The sequence below is a fragment of the Doryrhamphus excisus genome, chromosome 12, assembly GCF_030265055.1.
Source record: "Doryrhamphus excisus isolate RoL2022-K1 chromosome 12, RoL_Dexc_1.0, whole genome shotgun sequence".
NCBI classification, from domain to species: domain Eukaryota; kingdom Metazoa; phylum Chordata; class Actinopteri; order Syngnathiformes; family Syngnathidae; genus Doryrhamphus; species Doryrhamphus excisus.
The window spans coordinates 3,472,127-3,490,733 of NC_080477.1; the positions used below are offsets into that span (position 1 = coordinate 3,472,127).

At 44.3% G+C, this 18,607-nt stretch overlaps 1 protein-coding gene across 1 annotated transcript in view; it reads left to right on the top strand.

Moving 5' to 3' along the window:
- Positions 1-18,607, top strand: part of itfg1 (integrin alpha FG-GAP repeat containing 1) — a 111,268-nt gene that overhangs the window by 19,949 nt on the left and 72,712 nt on the right. The window contains exons 7-9 of the mRNA XM_058089432.1: positions 5,061-5,110; positions 11,451-11,532; positions 17,223-17,317. Coding sequence (XP_057945415.1) covers positions 5,061-5,110; positions 11,451-11,532; positions 17,223-17,317 — 227 coding nt within the window. The remainder of the gene's footprint in view (positions 1-5,060; positions 5,111-11,450; positions 11,533-17,222; positions 17,318-18,607) is intronic.

Sequence of the window (18,607 nt, forward strand, 5' to 3'; positions counted from 1 at the left end):
GCAGCAAGCATGCCTTTAATTAGCCTGCAACACGACATACCACTTAGTGCTCAGAATCCCTGTCGCCGTTACGCAACCCCGACCCTCCCACACAAACACATTTCCAAAGCTCGGTTATGTGTGCCTTTTTCCTGAGTGTTGGGAGCGAGGCGTCTCCATTGGCTGGTGCTCCTCGTGCGTGGAAGCGGCGTCCAAGCGTAACATATTTGTTTGTCTGTGGTTCACTTAAAGCGGATGACCAATGACTTCATGAGCTAGCCGTCCATACATCCGTTTTCTATACTTGTCCAAGCTGACTCCACATTGAAACCTGTGGACAGTTTAGTCTACAACAAACCCAACAAGGATGGTTTGGGGACGCAATGCCACGCGGAGATGCTCCACTGCAATGCCAAAACCAAACTAGGTCTACCCAATAGGATGTTGAACTCCCATCATGCAACACGTGGCAGTCAGTAGAGCACAGACCTTCACCAATCCCTGGGGCAGATGGGTTACGTCTGTTTCTATGGTAACTGGGACGTGACACGTGCTATACATCCACGTAACCAGAAGATGGGGTGACCCGATACAATGGCTTCACTTCCAATACGATATCGCTGTTAGCCTTGAGTAACGACCGATACCGTACATATTGGCACGAACCATGCAGATTATTACTGGAATCTTACAAAAGGTTTGATCAGGCGGTATTACTCAAACAGAGAACAGGAGTTGACCTCGTTGGCCTCACCTTTCTGTGATAGCTGGAGACTTCTTCATAGGATATTCATGATGAGCATCAACACCAACAAGCCACTATGACGATTTGTTACAAAGGGGTAGCAACATAAAAGACAAATGTTTGATCGGCAAATTAAATACAAACGGAGCGGTGCAAAATGGTGTGCGTTCACAAAAAGTGAGTATTAGGTTGTAGAGCTGTAGAGCGTTGGGTTCTTCCCCTATGCCTCCAATACATTCTACATACTACATACCCCTTTTTTAAATCAAAACAATACGTATCTTGCATGGTCCAACCCATGACCCCGCCCCAAGAAACAACATGTCTGACATGGACAAAGACCATAATCACGGGTTTTACCATCTTGTTTACAATAGCCTAATGGCGTCTCTTGCTCGTCTGTCTTTCCGCAGCGAGCATTGATGGGATTAAGCGGCTGTTGATGGTTTTTGTTGGTCAGCACCATTCAGGTGTAATCGGATTACTGGGAGGGCTGGCCATGATGCTGGGCCAGCTCGTGTGATCTCCCAGTCAAGTCCTGAAGTCTTGCTATTGTCACCTTCACTTCAAAAGCGCATGATTGAACCTCTTTGTCACTACCTGGTCCTTCCTTTGGGTGAACCTATTTAACGCCAAAGATCTCCTTTTTTTATTATGCGCCGATTTTCGCCGAAATGAGTCTCCAGAATGCGAGTAAACGTCTCAGCAACTGTAAAACACAGCCTTAAAAGTGAGCGATGGTGGCGGCAGATGGGTTTAAATTGCCATCGAGCCGCTCTTTAGAAGGATGGCTGTGGATGCTAAGTAGGTGAAGGAGACAAACATTGGACAGAGGAGCATCATTTCAGAAGAATGTCATTAAAGGTCTTTGCTGACTTCACTCGCATTTCCCCAAACCAGGACTTCTTTCAGGAAGCAGTAGCAGAAGGACTCATGCATCAATCATTCCGCACGCCGCCTGGCGACGGCGAGGATGAAGCAGCCAACACAAAAGCAGGGAAGATTGACATTTTAGTGAAAGATGAGACGAGGGAGGAAGTAGCGTGGGAGCGGAGGCGAGATAAAACTTGGCGAGATGATGATGCCCCGCAGCGAGAACTTTGAGTGTTTACTAAAGTGCCGATCTCTCCGCACGTCTCACTCTTCGCCCGAACCCCACCGCCGAGGCTAATCAGCCAATCATGGCTGGAGCCTGCCTAAGAGGCCTGATTGGCTGATTAAGGCGGCTCATCAACACACCACCCGCCGAGACTCAAACGCGCAGCTTCCCTGAATTTGGGAAGTGTTTCTCAGTCTGTTTGCGTGCCGTACATCCACAGCCTTTTAAAGTCACACTCTCTCAACGGCTTAGAGCAGGGGTGGGCAAACTACGGCCCGGGGGCCACATCCGGCCCGCCAAGTGTTTGAATACGGCCCGCCCAATCTTTCAAAAGTATTTAATTTAAACTCAACATACAACCTGGCATCATGGCCTGAGCCAACCTTTTGATGGTTGTATCAATTTCGTTGTTTGACATGGTCTGTTGTTTACAAAGTGCTCCAGAAAAAAGAGACACAAGCACATAATAATAATAAAAATTAAAATAATAATTATTATATTATTATTATAACTATTATGACTATTATATTTATTATATTAATGCTAATTATTATATTAATTGTATATAATAATATTGTTATATTTGCATATTTGACATAATAATAATATAATAATTATTTTAATTTTATTTTAATTATTATAATATTTTATTATTTTTAAAATATTTAAATATAAATATAAAATAATAAATAATAATAGCAGATTGCATGACAATTTTACAGATACAATAATACCAGGTGGACTGTTACGTGTAAAATATATAGTCTGCCCCCCCCCCCCAACCCTTCTTATTAGATCAGCCAGCAGCAGGGAATCCTGACACCATGAAGGAAAAACCTCCTTCCTCTTGGACACGGTACCGCCTCTGACCCGAACCCAGCAAGACGAGCCCACCCTGTGTATACGCCCACAGCGTTGTTCAAAAAGGCTCGCCATATTGTTGTATGTGGCCTGTGGGCGTCTGGACGACGACACTATTTCAAGTGTGTTATGTACAGTATTGATATTATATTACTACAAAAGTGATTATAGTTCTGATTTTAGTGCAAGTTTGTTAGCAAAACATTGCCAAGTGAAAATGATAATGCAGTAAGCAAACGTGTAATAATACCATGAAAGTAAAAATGAGTTTGACGCCCCTGCATTAGAAACTCTGACTGGCAGAATATTGCGTCTTTGAACTCTAACTCTAACTAACTAACTGTCTTAATCGCTAACAAAATGTGTGTATTTTCTGGAAAGGAACACTTTGGAACAGTTTGCACTGGCACGGCATCACAACTGGAACGGACATTGCTGACATTTTGATATGGCCAAATACTACGTAAAAGTAAATACGTAAATACTACATATCATTATAGTAGATGATGATTGTTTCTCGATGCGACTGTGATAAGTCAGTTTCTACCATGTAGGAGTCCTTATCTATGAATGTAATATATTTGTAGTTAGAGCATAGAAAACAAAAATTACAAAATTTACAAAAATCTCAATATCTTTTGTTTTGGATTATTGGAAACCTCGAGACATTAAATAGCACCCCTATGGTCACCTTTACACTCAAATTACCCAATGTCCATCCATCTTCTTTGCCGCTCATTCTCAAAAAGGTCACAGGAATATGCTGGAGCCTATCCCAGCTGACTTGGGGTAAGAGATGGGTACAGCTTGGCGTGGGTCATGGCTGTTTTTGTTAGGGATTATTGTCCCTGTTGTGGGGTCATTCAAACCTGCAATCAAGTGTGGTGCTTGGGTGTCTCACCCAATGTTACAGTAACATGATTGACACCTAGTGACCAGTGTAGAATACTACATATTATCACGGCATTTTTAAATGTGTCCTCTGAATGCCTTGTGTAGTTGTTTTACTTCATTTAACCACATTTATGCTTGAAAATGCTTTATTTAAGTACAAATACATTACATGTGCTTAAATATGTTTATTTGAAGCTGTCAGTTGGATTGTATGGTTACTTGGAAAGCTAGATTTCCACAAATGAAATGTCCCGCCTTGAGCCAGCCGGGTGTTCCTAGACAGTAAAGCTTCAGACATCTCTTTGCCCCGCAGCCGAGGTTATCCTTGATACCCAGGATGACGGCCACGGAATCCCGGGATTGTGGAAGCTTCTGCACTCCAGTCAGACAAGACCGTTAAAGAATCGCGGCGCTGCTTCGTGAACTTGCAGTGGCCTCTGCTGCATCGACGCCGCTCAGATGAATAATTTAGTCAGGAGTAACTGTATTAGCCCCCCTGTCATTGAACACAACCTTCACTCTCCCTGTTATCTCTGCCCCGCCTCCTTCTCACCTTCACCGTGCCCCGCCCATGTTCCATCTTCATTAGTGTTTTTCGTGCGGAGCATATCGGCGGCCTGAAGGCAAATCGATGGCAGTTTTTTTTTCATGTCCAATTAGTGGATCCGAACCGCCGCTCGGTGAAAGCCAGACTTGCACAAGTGTAATACCACCAGCTACAGGCGCCACCGAGGGGGGGCAGCGAAAGCGAGGTGGAGAAATCCTGTTTCCTTCTGCCGTCCTCTTTTTTTTTTGACACTCTTGCTCGTGCAGCTTAAGCAGGACGCGTTCACCGCCCATCGTGCCCGGGGGCAGAAAACCTTTATATCCATCACTTTTTTTTCCACAGTTGAGTCAGTATCAGACTTTCTTAATATACAGAACAAGTCATAAAACCAGATATTTTTATTATTAGATCTATACCTCCACCGACACAGCTTTTGCCATCAGGAGTTAATAGAAGAGAAATAATTATGTAAAGAATCTAACACAGGCTGCACGGCGGCCGAGTGGTTAGCGCGCAGGCCTCACAGCTAGGAGAGCCGAGTTCAATTCCACCCTCGGCCATCTCTGTGTGGAGTTTGCATGTTCTCCCCGTGCATGCGTGGGTTTTCTCCGGGTACTCCGGTTTCCTCCCACATTCCAAAAACATGCTAGGTTAATTAGCCACTCCAAATTGTCCATAGGTATGAATGTGAGTGTGAATGGTTGTTTGTCTATATGTGCCCTGTGATTGGCCGGCCACCAGTCCAGGGTGGACCCCGCCTCTCGCCCGAAGACAGCTGGGATAGGCTCCAGCAGTAGAAAATGAATGAATCTTCCAGAAAATAGAAAACCTGACTGTGTGCGTTGTTCATATGAAGCCATTGCATCAATTATCACAGCTTCATGATTTAATATGAATGCCTGATTTTAAAAAAAAAACTCTTTTATGCCTTCCAGATTTATTCCTGACAACCGACGGGCCCAAGTTTGAGACCTGGATCAGCAAGGTACTGACAAAACACATTTGATTTACCGTAAATTCTGCCAAATGTGCCTCTACTTTTTTCTTAAACTTTCACCTTGCTGCTATTTTTGGCTGAATTGAAATGAGCCAATCACAAGCCATCATTGCACTTAGCTTGTCAACCCATTGGAAATGGCGGGAGGTCATGATATATAACAGTCTGACTCACGGTGTTATCCTACCAACAACTCTAAACTCGTCACACAGCAACTTAACACCCAAAGGATATACGGCCATATGAGTGTTAAGCTGCTGTGTGGTGATTTAAGATGACACACTGTTATATTGAGTAATGACTTGGCAAGCTCATTGAGAGATCTTTCATAGCTTATGATTGGTTCCTTTCAAAATAAACAGCTGCCTGGTCTTCATGGACTATATTCCAATATGTCACTTTACAACATGGACATGTGCGGCTCATACACCAGAATTTACGGTATCTCCCTCTTCTTTTTCCCTAAAGTCACTGAAGAACTGTTTTGGCGTCTTTCTAACTACATTTATAGGTTAGAATAGTGGAACAAGCACAAAAGGTTCCCTCTATTTGGTTCTAGCATAGAAGGTCCCTAGTGAGGAAAAATATTTTGTTTTTGTTTTGTGAAAGAAAAGGTACTTTTGACCTTGATTTCAGAGATTAGATTTTGCTGCCATCCCACTTTTAGTAGCGTGGGTATTTACTGTATGATGGTGTGTGCTGTGCAATGTGGCAAGTCTCCAAATTGAAATCGCTCAGCCTTGGCGCAGGTCGGCGCTCTATGAAATTATCGTCCTGAGAGCTTCTGTAATTTGGTATGAACCGAATAAAATCAAGTATTTGTGGCTACGCTGAGCGGTTTAAGAGGCGGCTGAGTATTTTTGGAGGGCGAACAAAAGTGCGTGTGCGCTGTCCGAGTTGTTGTTGTTGTTGTTGTTGACCTGAATGCGTGAACCCGCTGATCAGAAGGTGATGAGTCATGAAGCGCCCACACCTCTCATCATTTGCGATCTGCGAAGCTTCGGTGGGTTGCAGGATCGTGAGCACTGCTGCAGGAGGAGTTAATATTCCGGCAGTGCAGAGACTGTGGCTGCATTTTTTTTTTTTTTTTTGCGGATGGGGGCCTGTTTGAAATTCAGCAGGTTGAGGCGCAAGGCGAGCAGCAGTCTATCTTATCACAGCGAGAGGCAATAGGAGGAGGTCGGGAAAAGTCTGGCAGCGAAAGTGACGGGCCCGAGATGAAGGGGGGAGGGGGGCTCGAAACGAGCAAGTAAACAAAGCGAGCATTTAGAAATTGCAAACAAGTTAAAGCCTCCTCTCTTTTCTTTTAATCTCCGCCAAGGATGTTTCTGAGTGTAGCTCGGGGGATGGCTTCCAAAAAGACGTGTTTCTTGGAAAGTTTGGCCTACAGGCTCCTGACAACCAATGGAGATTATTAGCATTATTTTGTGACGCTCTGCAAACAGCTGCTTGTTCTCAACTTCCATAGTCGTTGCAGATCTGTATTGAAATGCAAGATCAACATTTAAATTCACGGTAAATTCACGGCTTAGTTCGGTACATTAGTGTTAGCTTCAGGGTTTTTTCAATACAAAAATATTTTGGGGTACTAGTATTTTTGTATTTATTTATTTATTGTTTAACTAGGATTATTCATTCATTCATTTTCTACCGCTTTTCCACACAAGGGTCGCGAGGGGTGCTGGAGCCTATCCCAGCTGTCTCCGGGCAAGAGGCCGGCTACACACCGGACTGGTGGCCAGCCAATCACAGGGCACATATAGACAAACAACCATTCACACTCACATTCATACCTATGGACAATTTGGAGTCACCAATTAACCTAGCATGTTTTTGGAATTTGGGAGGAAACCGGAGTACCCGGAGAAAACCCACGCATGCACGGGGAGAACATGCAAACTCCACACAGAGATGCCCGAGGGTGGGATTGAACCCTGGTCTCCTAGCTGTGAGGTCTGCACGCTAACCCCTAGACCACCGTGCCGCTAACTAGGATTATTTGTTTATTATTTAACAAAAAAATATATGACTAAATATCTAAAATGTTTGTTTTAAACACAAAAGGCACAAAGAAAGTATTCCATCATGTAGCACACGACACACACAGCTAGCAAGTAGTGCACTCCCTACCGTGCAGTGCCCCACCCATCCCCACTGGGAGAAAGAGACTACTATAGAACCAACACGCCCAGGTGTGAAATAAGTGAAGTGAAATAAGACAAAAATCCCCACTAAACAAGCCAGCAACAAGTAAGAAAAATGACATTTTGCATGAGTAAACATTCCAGTTATCAACCTGGTGACATGGCTGAGAAGGTGGTTGTCTCCCAACCTGATGGTTGCTGGTTTGATTCCACTTCTGGGATATTTTAACATTCATTCATTTCAGCTTCAGCATTGTAACGCTGTTTCTACCATAATTGATTCATTTAGTATCATTCTTATTATTATTAACTATCGCTATATTGAACAAAACAGTTTACTGTCGATCGCGACGGCAATATTCTTTTGCCGTTGTTGCCAACATAGCTGTGATGTAGCAGCCTCTACGGATGCGAGTGGTCGGCCTGATGCATTCACAGACAGTCTCCTAAAGGAAAACTGCACTTTCTTTTGCAATTGTGTCCATCATTCGCAAGCCGTATGTGAAACGTGAATTAGTTTCTTACCGTTTTCTTTGCATTCTAACAAGAGGACATGAGTTCATACGAACTAGCTAACAGTGCACGTCACAGGAAGTACCTATTTTGACGCTAAAGCCCTAACTAAAAAAGTAACTTTTCCATTTACATAACTGACTTGTCTATTAACCAAGCTATAGCAATGTGGTTATTGATAAACTATATTTATGTGGCAGACTAACACAACGCCTTCCTCGCCGCTCATCTCGGCGTCAATCACCGACGGAAGAGCCCTACTGACTCAATTTTGCGACAACGACTCAAGGAGATTCTTGTTTGTTTTACTCGAGGATCGGAGCAGAAAGCTTGTGCTGGAGACACACCCTTCCCAAGGAGAGCGGACATTGCGTCTTCGTTGTTTCTGTGCTGCTGTTGTTGACGGAAATAGCGCAAGCTCTTTGGCTAAATCAGTGTGCCGAGGAAAGACGTTTTGGTAATGTTTGAAATCCTTAAAATATGGCAAGATACTGTAAGTATTGCAAATAACCGTCAATGTGACGTGCATTGTTAGCTAGCTTATATCAGGGGTGCTCACACTTTTTCAGCATGCGAGCTACTTTTAAAATGACCGAGTCAAAATGATCTACCCACTACAAAAATGCAAAACATCTATTTATTTTCAAATGTATTGAGGATTATTTGTACGTACAATGTATGTTGATGTACCTTACATAACCAAATGAGCCAATATTGCAAAACACACATAATTAACTATTAACATTTTTTGTAATTACCTGAGTTTACTTTGATGACTTGCACTGAATTGAACCAGCCAGGGATGCATAGTCCGGACAGTAGCTGCTGATAGCCAGCCTCAAGCACACTTCCAAATGTTTATCAGTCATGGATAATATCCGTATCATAATATCCGTATAATATTCCATATCCGTATGGAAGTGATATGTTTTTTGCCTTTTTACTTGGTCCAGTTTTTGCCTTTTTACTTGGTCCAGCTCCTTCACTCATTTTAGTGACCTTAAACTTTAGCGAGGGCTTAAAATCTCGCAATTCGCCGACTAGCTTAGCACTTTGCATCGTTGTTTACGCATGAGCGGTGACCTAAAGGTCAAAATTCAGTTGTCATCTGACTGGTTGTCCTGTATGTCAATCAAGTAACGGCATTGATGCTGGGATGATATTTTTTTAATGTCACGCCACGATCGACCAGCGATCGACCAGTACCACCTTCGCGATCGACCAGCGATCGACCAGTACCACCTCCGCGATCGACCGGTAGCTCGCGATCGACTTAATGAGCACCCCTGGCTTATATTAACTTGATTGAATTGTGGATGATGGGCAAAATTCCAAAAACAGTGCACCTGACTTCCAGGTGGGTACTTTACCCTCATTGTTGATTTTACTTGAGCCTGTGATGAACGCCTGTCAACAAGCAGGTGTGATGCTGTAGCCAAACACGGCAGGCTCGTTTGGCTACGTTGGCTGATGTTCTTCTCACTACGTTTGCTAACAATGCATGGATTGCAAATCTCTGCAGGTGGTATTGGACATTTCTGGCACCAGAACCCGATTTGAAACTGGATCAGTCCCATTCCTGGTTACTACCACCCACAAAGGTCTTTGGTTCACTGCCAACACCATCCTTGGCCTCTCCTTCTTTAATTACCGTTCTCTGTCCTTAAGCCTTCTTATTGCTCACCACCCACCGCTGCGTTCGTGTGACGAGAAGCTTGCGTGAAGAGAGATGTTTATTAGCTGGCAAGTAGAGCCGGTGGGTTTTAAAGGTCAACTCTATATCAGCTGATAATACGCGGTGGGAAAGCAACTGAATAGACGCGCAGTATGGATGCTTTCATATGGCGGCTGTTGATTCGGCCGCTTTAAATGGCATTTTTGCTCGGAAAACCGCAAACGGAGAGCGAGAGAGTGAAGCGGGGCTGATGAGAGCCGCCGGTGAATATTAATGGCAGTCCTACTCGCACATTCATACTGAGCGCTTCACGTCTGAGTCCACCGTGAACACTTGGACTTGAACAATGTTCCGCAGGGCCGCTTCCGAGGGTCACACAGCAGCCCGGTGTGCGGCATTCATTCATCGTGTAGCCGTCAGGCCGCTTTGCGCTTCAGGACAGGTGAAGTGGGATAGTTCACTTGCATGTGTGTGTGTGTGTGTGTGTGTGTGTGTGTGTGTGTGTGTGTGTGGCTTGAAGTAAAGTGAAGAGAAGGAGGACTAATAACAAGAAGTGTAATGCTCACATCTTCATGCCACACATGCAAGCACGAAGGCGCACACACACACACACACACACGCTGACAGATTTAATCATGACATTTAGCAATCATCAGCCAGCAACTGTCAGTCATACTGCCTCTGATCACATCTTCAATCAGCAGACATCCTTGTGTGTGTGTGTGTGTGTGTGTGAGTGTGTTTGTTTTACTACTTTCAAAGGGACTGTTGTAGTTTTGCACAAATTTGAAGTCATAAAAAACACAAACAATAAAATATAATAGTGATTTGAATTTAAAAACAGTACAGTAATCCCTTGCCACTTTGCTGCTTCACGCCGTCATGGTTTTTTAGAAACATATTACCGTATTTTCCGGACTACAAGTTGCACTTTTTTTCATAGGTTGGCTGTTCCTGCGACTTATACTCCAGAGCGACTTATAAATGAAAAAAGTGTTTATGTTGCATAAACACTAGACACCTTTTCTGTTCATGTTTATTTTTTGTGTAGCTGAATAAGCATTGTGTTAGCATATCTTACACCTATTCAGCCTGTTCTCTATTCTTTTGTTGTTATAGTTGCCTTCCAAGAGGACGTAATGTCTGTTTTGGTCAAGTAGTTGGGAAAATAAATTACCCGCAAAAAATGCGACTTATACTCCAGTGCGACTTATGTACGTTTTTTTCTACCTAATTATGCATTTTTGGCCTTGTGCGACTCCGGAGTGACTTTTATTCCAGAAAATACATTTAATTTATAAAAATAATTATTTAATTTATAAACAATAATTTATAAATGTTTTGTGGTTGAATACTGTCTGTTATTAATTTTTTTTAAATGCATGTGTAATGAAATTGCACATAATATTTGCTTGAATTCAAGCATAAAATGGCTCTCAATGAAGTCAAATACAAATATAAGGCATTCATTCAAAGGTTACTGCAATGTTGGGTGAGACACACAAGCACCAGACTCGATCACCTTAACAACCGGCATTTATAGCAGGTTTGAAGGCACAATAATTCCTAACATGGCCTGCTCTTGCGACCAAGCTAAAACACAAATCTGAGCCCCCCCCCCCCCCCCCCTCCCCCATTTCACTTCCTGTCCGTCCCCTTGCTCAGCACCCCGAGCACTGGCACACCATTACAGCAGCACACACAGACGCAGTGTTGTTTATGTCTTATATTCTCTAACTATGTCTAATACGTTGTGTAAAGGGAGTTTAAAGGTCACTATAGGGGTGTTATTTCATGTCTAGAGGGCTCCAATAATGTTAACAACTGTATTTAGAAGGTCGTACAAAGGTTTCTATGCTCAAGGAAAATATTTATTTTATAAATAAGTAATCCCACTCAGCAGAAATTCACTTATCAGGGTCTGGTCTGGAAGCATTAACCACTATAAACCAGGAATTGCTGACTCCATGTTTCATATTTCTCCATGTCTTCTCAGGATGGCAATTTCACCCGAGCAGAGGTTCTCCCTGAAGACCCGCCCTTCCCCACTGTGGGCCAGTCCTCCTTTGCGGATTTCGGTGAGTGTTTCTCTTAAAACTAAAGTTTCTTCGAAAGTGTGATTTGTACAGAACCGGATTAAACCCAATCCGGTCCCGCACCTCGGCTCAGTCCTCAAAGCTTCGTCTTGCATTTTGATGCCGCGCAGTTGGCTCATCCCGACGCCCGCGCCAGACACGCTAATCTCACAGCAGCGCAACACACCGACGCACACATTTGTATTTTTTTGTCAGCATCTTATCCGCCTTAAACAATCTTGGCCGGTGAGATTCATTGTTGGGCTCAGCTTTACATTTATCCACTGCGAATCTCAGCCGGCTTCTTTTAATCTCCGGGCTGCAGCCTGGGCGCCGCAAAGTGGCCGGTGGGTGCTCTTGACGGAATTAACATCAACCTGCCGCCATCTTGTTGCTGGAAGGTGATTACCAGTCCTTCTTTTGGAATGAGTTAATGGGAAGCAGTCATGGTGGCGCCAATATCAGTCACTGTGATGTTGCCAGGACTTCAGTAATCCATGGAGTCCCGAGTCAGTTCTATGTGTTGTTCAAATTTATGTTCAATAGCCTGCATCTATGCTGCAAAGCCAGGGGGCGGAAAACGGATAAATAACTCTATTCTTTTACCTGTGTTGTTGCTAATGGCTTTTACTATCCCTAATTAACTTTTTGCATGGCAGACACACACACACACACGTGCACACACACACACACACACAATGATACACCGATTCCTATTGGCAGGATTAATCTGTTAATCCCTTTGCTGCTCAGGGTGCCCATCAAATATTTACTAAACAAAGTTCATCTTCTTAAATTGGCAATAATGTATAAGCCAGAGGGGAAGTGACCTATTGGCCACAGGGTGTGTGCGTGTTTGTGTGCGTTTAATTCAGCCTCTGTAAGGGCCGCAACCCTTATTTGTTCAAATCCGAAGCCGCCGTCAACAAAGAAGTCTTTCCACTGCTTTAATCTAATTCCATCTCTTCTGCGCGCCCTTTGGCTCGGAAGTGTCACTTCCAGACTTTGCCCTCGTTAGGCGGGGACGGAGGCCTCCGAGGGTCACGCTGCTTATAATCTGACAAATTCAGGGAGGGAGAGAGAAAGCCGTCTTCCAGGATGAGACATCCTCTTATCTTTCATTCTGCTTGGCCCGCCTGCTCCTCCTCTCCTCCTCTGATCTGCAGATGGAGGTCTTTTCTTTCAAGTTACACCACAACTCTGTCAGTGTGCGAACACTGAACGCCATCTCGTTTTGAAACTCGGAGGAAGGAGGCACGGGGGATGGGGACTGCTGGGCTGGAGACGGGACGTACGTACCCTCCTAGGAGGCTGGTAGAAAGGAGGGGGTGGGAAGGAGACTGAAGGACGCAGGAGGATCGGAGGATGAGCTACGAGGAGGCAGGAGGGAGGGAGAGACAGGAAGCATGAAGGCTCAATGGAATTGTTAGGAATGGAATATCTTCCATTCTGTTAGTGTCTCTTGGACAAAGTACAGCGTTGTGTAGAGACGTAATACACACACGCTGGTGTTCTTATCCGCACACACACACACACACACACGGTTTCTAGATACGCCTCCATTTGAATCCCTGTCCAATTTAGACCGGCTGGTGCCAAATATCCCAAAAACTAAAAAAGGGAAATGTGCACCTATTGCACCGCCTGTCTGACAGAGGTCCTAAAATAAAGCAGGTTCCTCTTTGGCCATGGATTGGATCTGGCTGCTAATCTCTATCTCCAGCACTGCTGTTTGAATGATATGGTAAACTGTCCTTGAGACCCCTAGACTCATTCCACTGCTGTTACAGTAAAAGATGCAGGAAATAAGGAGGGGTCAAGAAGGACAGACACTGGTGGGAAATAGACAAGAAGGGGTGTCTGGGTAGGAAGGAGATGTGATGGACGCTGGAGGGAAGGTGGCAAGCTTTAAAGGAGGCTTCTAGGAAATAGGCGGTGGGAAGCACGCAGGTATAGGAAGGAAGGATGAGTTGCAAGGAAGCAGGTTGCTGCATGAGTGCAGACTCCCACTGATAGGAAGACCTCTGAAGACCGCGAGACACAAATGTGTTTTGAAGTGATATTTAAACGTGTGTGTGTGTGTGTGTGTGTGTGTGTGCACGTGTGCGTGCGTGCAGGTATGTCTGCATGCGAAGAGGCTGCAGCCTGTTCATGCTGCATATTTCTTCCTCTCCCCCGCCTCCCCCCCTCGGAGTCATCTTATTATACGGTGTTACATGCAACCTCGCCACCTCTCTTCCCCGTCTGTCGGCCTCACTCCCTCCTCGCCCTCCGAGCTCATGTTTTATCCCACTCTGCGTCATTTCAGCTTTGTGTTCGTCTGCCTTTCATCCGCTCGACTAGACTCGCTCGCTCGGCTTTTTGCAGGCTTAGGTCCTCCATCACGTCTTTCAGCGCAGTGCCGCTCAGGTACTTGTCACCAGAGGCGGATGGCTTACTTTTTTCCTTGTTTATTTCAAGCAGACGGAGCATATTCATCAAAATCACTACGAAGCACAAAATGTCAATTCCACTCCTTGAGCTAGACTCCTAATTTGCTTCTACTCTGGAGGCTACCAATCACAGATGCACGGCCGAGACAATGCAGTACTTAAATGTCCTTCATTTTATTTATTGTGCTAATCAGCACCCAGGGTGATTAAATGCTTAACAAAAAACAGATTAGCAGTCATATTATGGAATAATGATATTAAGTCATCTCCATGATGCGTCCCTGCTTGTGTCACATTTCCTGAACACCATTCCATTCCATTTTCGTGGGGGCAGTAGGCTCAGTAGGGAAGCCCAAGCTTCCCAGTCTACGGCCAACTCTTCCAGTTCCACTGGTAGGACTTCAAGGTGTTCCCATCCCAGACATAATCCATCCAGCGTGCCACTTGAAATAGACGTTAGGAGGACATTGAACTGTAATCTCTGACCAGTGTCTGGATCTAGTGATGGGAATGGAACATGATTCATGGTTTAGTCTTTTGTCAACCCTCAATAAGGCTTAGAATATAACTTTATTTAGATACTTAAATACACACATTTTCTCATGACTATAATTGATAGTTGGGGCGCCCTCTATGGGTTGTGGTCAAACTGTTATTTTAAATCAGGGGTCCCCAAACTTTTTCCAGTGAGGGCCACATGACTTTTCTTTCCTCTGAAGGGGGCCAGGGTCAGAGTCGTATGTTTGTTTATGTTCTATGACTGGGGCAAAGTGTGGTTGTAGTCACGTCACAATAGGTTACCATTTCCAGTTCTATGACAGAAAAATGTACATGCTTTATTGTTCAGGGGGCCGGGTCAAATGTGGAAGTGGGCCGTGTCCGGCCCCCGGGCCTTAGTTTGGTGACCACTGTTTTAAATGCTGAGACAAATAGTCATCGACTAATTGACAATTAGTTGCTAAGTGCCGAAAAGGGAATTTTACACCCTGACAATTTAATGTATTTTGTTGTATTTTATTAACTGAATTTTGAGGTGAAATTAATGAAATTTAAGTGGAATTAAATTAGTGACATAAAATCACATTCATCAATACACATTTTAAATTCTATTTTTAGATAAAATCCTGTTCGGTTTATTATATTTTATGTAATTAATTTTGAATAATAAATAATAATTGAATAAATAATAATGAATACAGTAAATAAATAGTGAAATAATTTGTATTTTAACTTTAACTTAAGTAAAAATGTACGTCTGTACGCTTGGTGCCGTGCTCCGGGTTCCTCCCCCAGGCCAGGCGGCTTTTCAACACAACGGGGGGAGCGTTAAAAACACACACAGGACTGAATTTATTACCTTATTATTATTATTATTAGGTATTATTGCAATTAGGTATTATTGCACTACATATTTGACGTGATCTGGTCCATATATATTTATTTATTTATTCTTATATTTTCTTATTTTTCTTATCTCTTGTGTGTTAGCATTTTTGCAGAGCTGCTAGAAATGTGAATAAAGTATAAAGTATTTACCTACTTATGGAAAATGCGAGCCTCTGCCCTGATTCTGTGTGTTTGTGTAAAAATGATGATTCGCATTTTTTGCTGAATCGTGCAGCCCTAATGGCGGTTTACTTGACTTCCTGTTTCTTCTGGCCGTGAACATTTGTAGGAAAACAAGCTTTCTCGATTATGTTCTGCTATCCAAAAACTTAATGCCAATATATTTCATCATGGAATTGGTTCATTCATGATTAATCCATCAATTAACAATATCTTCCCCCAATCATTTCCTGGCCCTGCCAGAGCCCATCCCGTCCCACACTTTCCCTCTTCCTCGCCGCCGTCTTCATTCCAAGCCACACCCACAGCTTCATTCCCACCGCCGCCACAATCTCCATCTCGCCTCGTCAGCAGGAGGACGAGATAAAAAGCCATCAGCATGAGGGAAGGAATGAACAAAGAGCAGTAAAGATGGACAGAGACACTTGAGGCAGGGGACGGGATGGGAGGGAGGGAGGCAGGGAGGGGAGAGAGGGAGGGAGGGGAGGGAGGGAGGAAGACTGACAGAAGAGAGCGAGGAGACGGGTGACGGAGGGCATAGTGGGAATGAAAGGGAGACGGATAAAAGATAGATGAAAGGAGGGATTCATGGAGGAAAGGGCAGGTGGGACACTGTGTGTGTGTGTGTGTGTGTGCGCGTGTGTGTGTGTGTGTGTGCGTGCGTGCACGCGTGGTAGACAGTAAACACTGGAGACGAGACGGCAAGTGTCAACCCGAGTGGGACTAAATTACAGCAGCTCTCATTGTGCATCTCACTCATCTTGGATCTTCCCCTCCTCGTAACAAATAGCGTGGCATCTGAACCCGCGGGTCTCCATGGCTACAAATCACCCTCCAGATGAAGAGATAAGCATCTGGTCCTGATTGTGGGCCCGGCGAGTCCACGTGAGCTGAAAAACAAGAAGCAGAACTAAGCCGCACTTTTCAAACGTGGCCTTTAACCGTTGCTCGCTCTTAATCAATAAGTCACCGCAATCGATTTCATTTTCACTTTTCCTTTTCTTCTTGAGAGGCTAGATTATTTCGGATGAATAACCCTTGCATGACCTTGACAATCTGCCAGTTTCCTTTCTGGTGTTGATGAACAGGCTCCTGGGGCGGGTACTGTATCACTGTCAGGTCATCATTAAAATGTAATATAGCAGAATCGCTGATGCACACTGACGGTCAATAGAAACCTGGACACCTGAAGCCCTGAACCGGAATGTCCATCATTGCTTTAGGATGTCGCCTTACAGAAGCTGAAGGAACCGGCAGCTGCCAATCAAAGCCACGACAGTCGCAGTTGGGTCGCAGCGGCTCTATCGTCAACTGTTGCGGCGTTCATGCAGGTTTCCGACCTCCGCCATACCCGATTCAAAGCCCGCTCATTTGTATAATTTGACCTGGTCAGAGTAGAGTACCTAATGTATCTGTGGCGGTCCAGTTGTATTTATGGCGGGCCACAAATAAATGCAAAAAGTCATTAATCAAGACAAGCTCTGCTCGCTTGTGTTTGTGGGAGGCAAAAAAGCAGGTGTCCCTCTGGTCCGAATCGCATGCGGGGGGGGGGGGGGGGCAGGAAGTGGTCGTTTGCTGCCAGGAACGACGGCAAGCTGTAAAACTATGCTCTTCTCCAAAATGTGTTGGAATAGTAGCTCCCTTGAGTCGCCTGTCTTTTTACTGATCTATGTTTGGCGTTCTGATGTTTGGCAGATGGCGACGGCTACCAGGATCACCTCCTTCCCGTGTGCTTGGATGAAGGCTGCCAGCGTAGCGCCATTTACCTGGCCAAGTCCGGCTCCAAAGAGGTACACACACACACTGGAATGACCCCAATGAGTCAGGAGACAACATTACTAGTGTAAAAAATAAGCCTTATTTGTCATTACTGCTATTCTCTAATGCGCTGCCCTTTTTCTTCTCTTCATTTGCACTTCATTATCATCCCTCAAACTGCTGCTTTTTATTTCAGCACTTTCACCCAGAATACAAACAAGCGCTACAAATAGTTTCCAAATGTTTGTTTTCATCACAAAGCAAGAATAAAATGGGAACCAATTTTAGCCAACCTTGCTGGCATTGCATTCATTCTGTTTTGCAGCGTCCGAATATAAGATGAAATAGAAAGGATGGTTTTCCGGCTTTGGGCTTTTATACTTTGACATGCATAAAGGAATTGTAAATGCATATAGTCAAGACCAGGGGTCAGCAACCTACGGCTCCAGAGCCGCATGTGGCTCTTCAGCCTCTTTGTTGTGGCTCCCTTTGCAATGCTCAAATATTTGTTTTAACACCCGAATGAGGAAAATATGCATCTTTGTAATTACTTTTGAAAAAAAATGGGACTTTCTGTGAGACCGTATACTAGCAAGAGTACTTGATCAACTCCGCTTTTTCTCCTCTGAACTACTTTGATACCCCAAAATTCCCTCCAAATCTGGCAGTCAATCAAAATCTTGGGAGACTCGCAATTTGCTCTGGATGTGAGCATGTTGCTACACATTTCTTGCACGGGGAGAACATGCAAACTCCACACAGAGATAGCCGAGGGTGGGATTGAACTCGGGTCTCCTAGCTGTGAGGTCTGCGCGCTAATCACTCGACCGCTATGCAGCCCCTATATTCTGCTGTTAAATTATGTTTCGCGGCTCCATTCTATTTTTCTTCAGTGAGCGAGGGGGTAAAATGGCTCTTTTGATAGTAAAGGTTGCCGACCCCTGGTCAAGACCAAGGGAAGGTAGAGAGGAACCTTTACCTTCATGGTAGATGTGATGGTTACCAAAGGAGAAGAAGTCAACCACTGATTTTTAAGGCCAGGTATTGTTTGTCTTCTCTTTCAAGTGTGTGTGTGTGCATGTGTGTGTGCGTGTGTGCATGTGTGTGTGCGTGTGTGCGTGTGTGCGTGCTTACGGAGGACAAAGAACACGTCTTTGCTGGTGGAAACTTCTGTTTCCCCGATATTGACTGTGGGTTATATAAGAAGGTATTTTGTCGCAGGCGCAGGTGTAATTTTTCATCAGACACAAAGAAAAAAAAATAGTCGCTGCTGCTCATTTTGAAATGGGGAAAAACTTTTTGGAATTGGACGTGGTACTTTT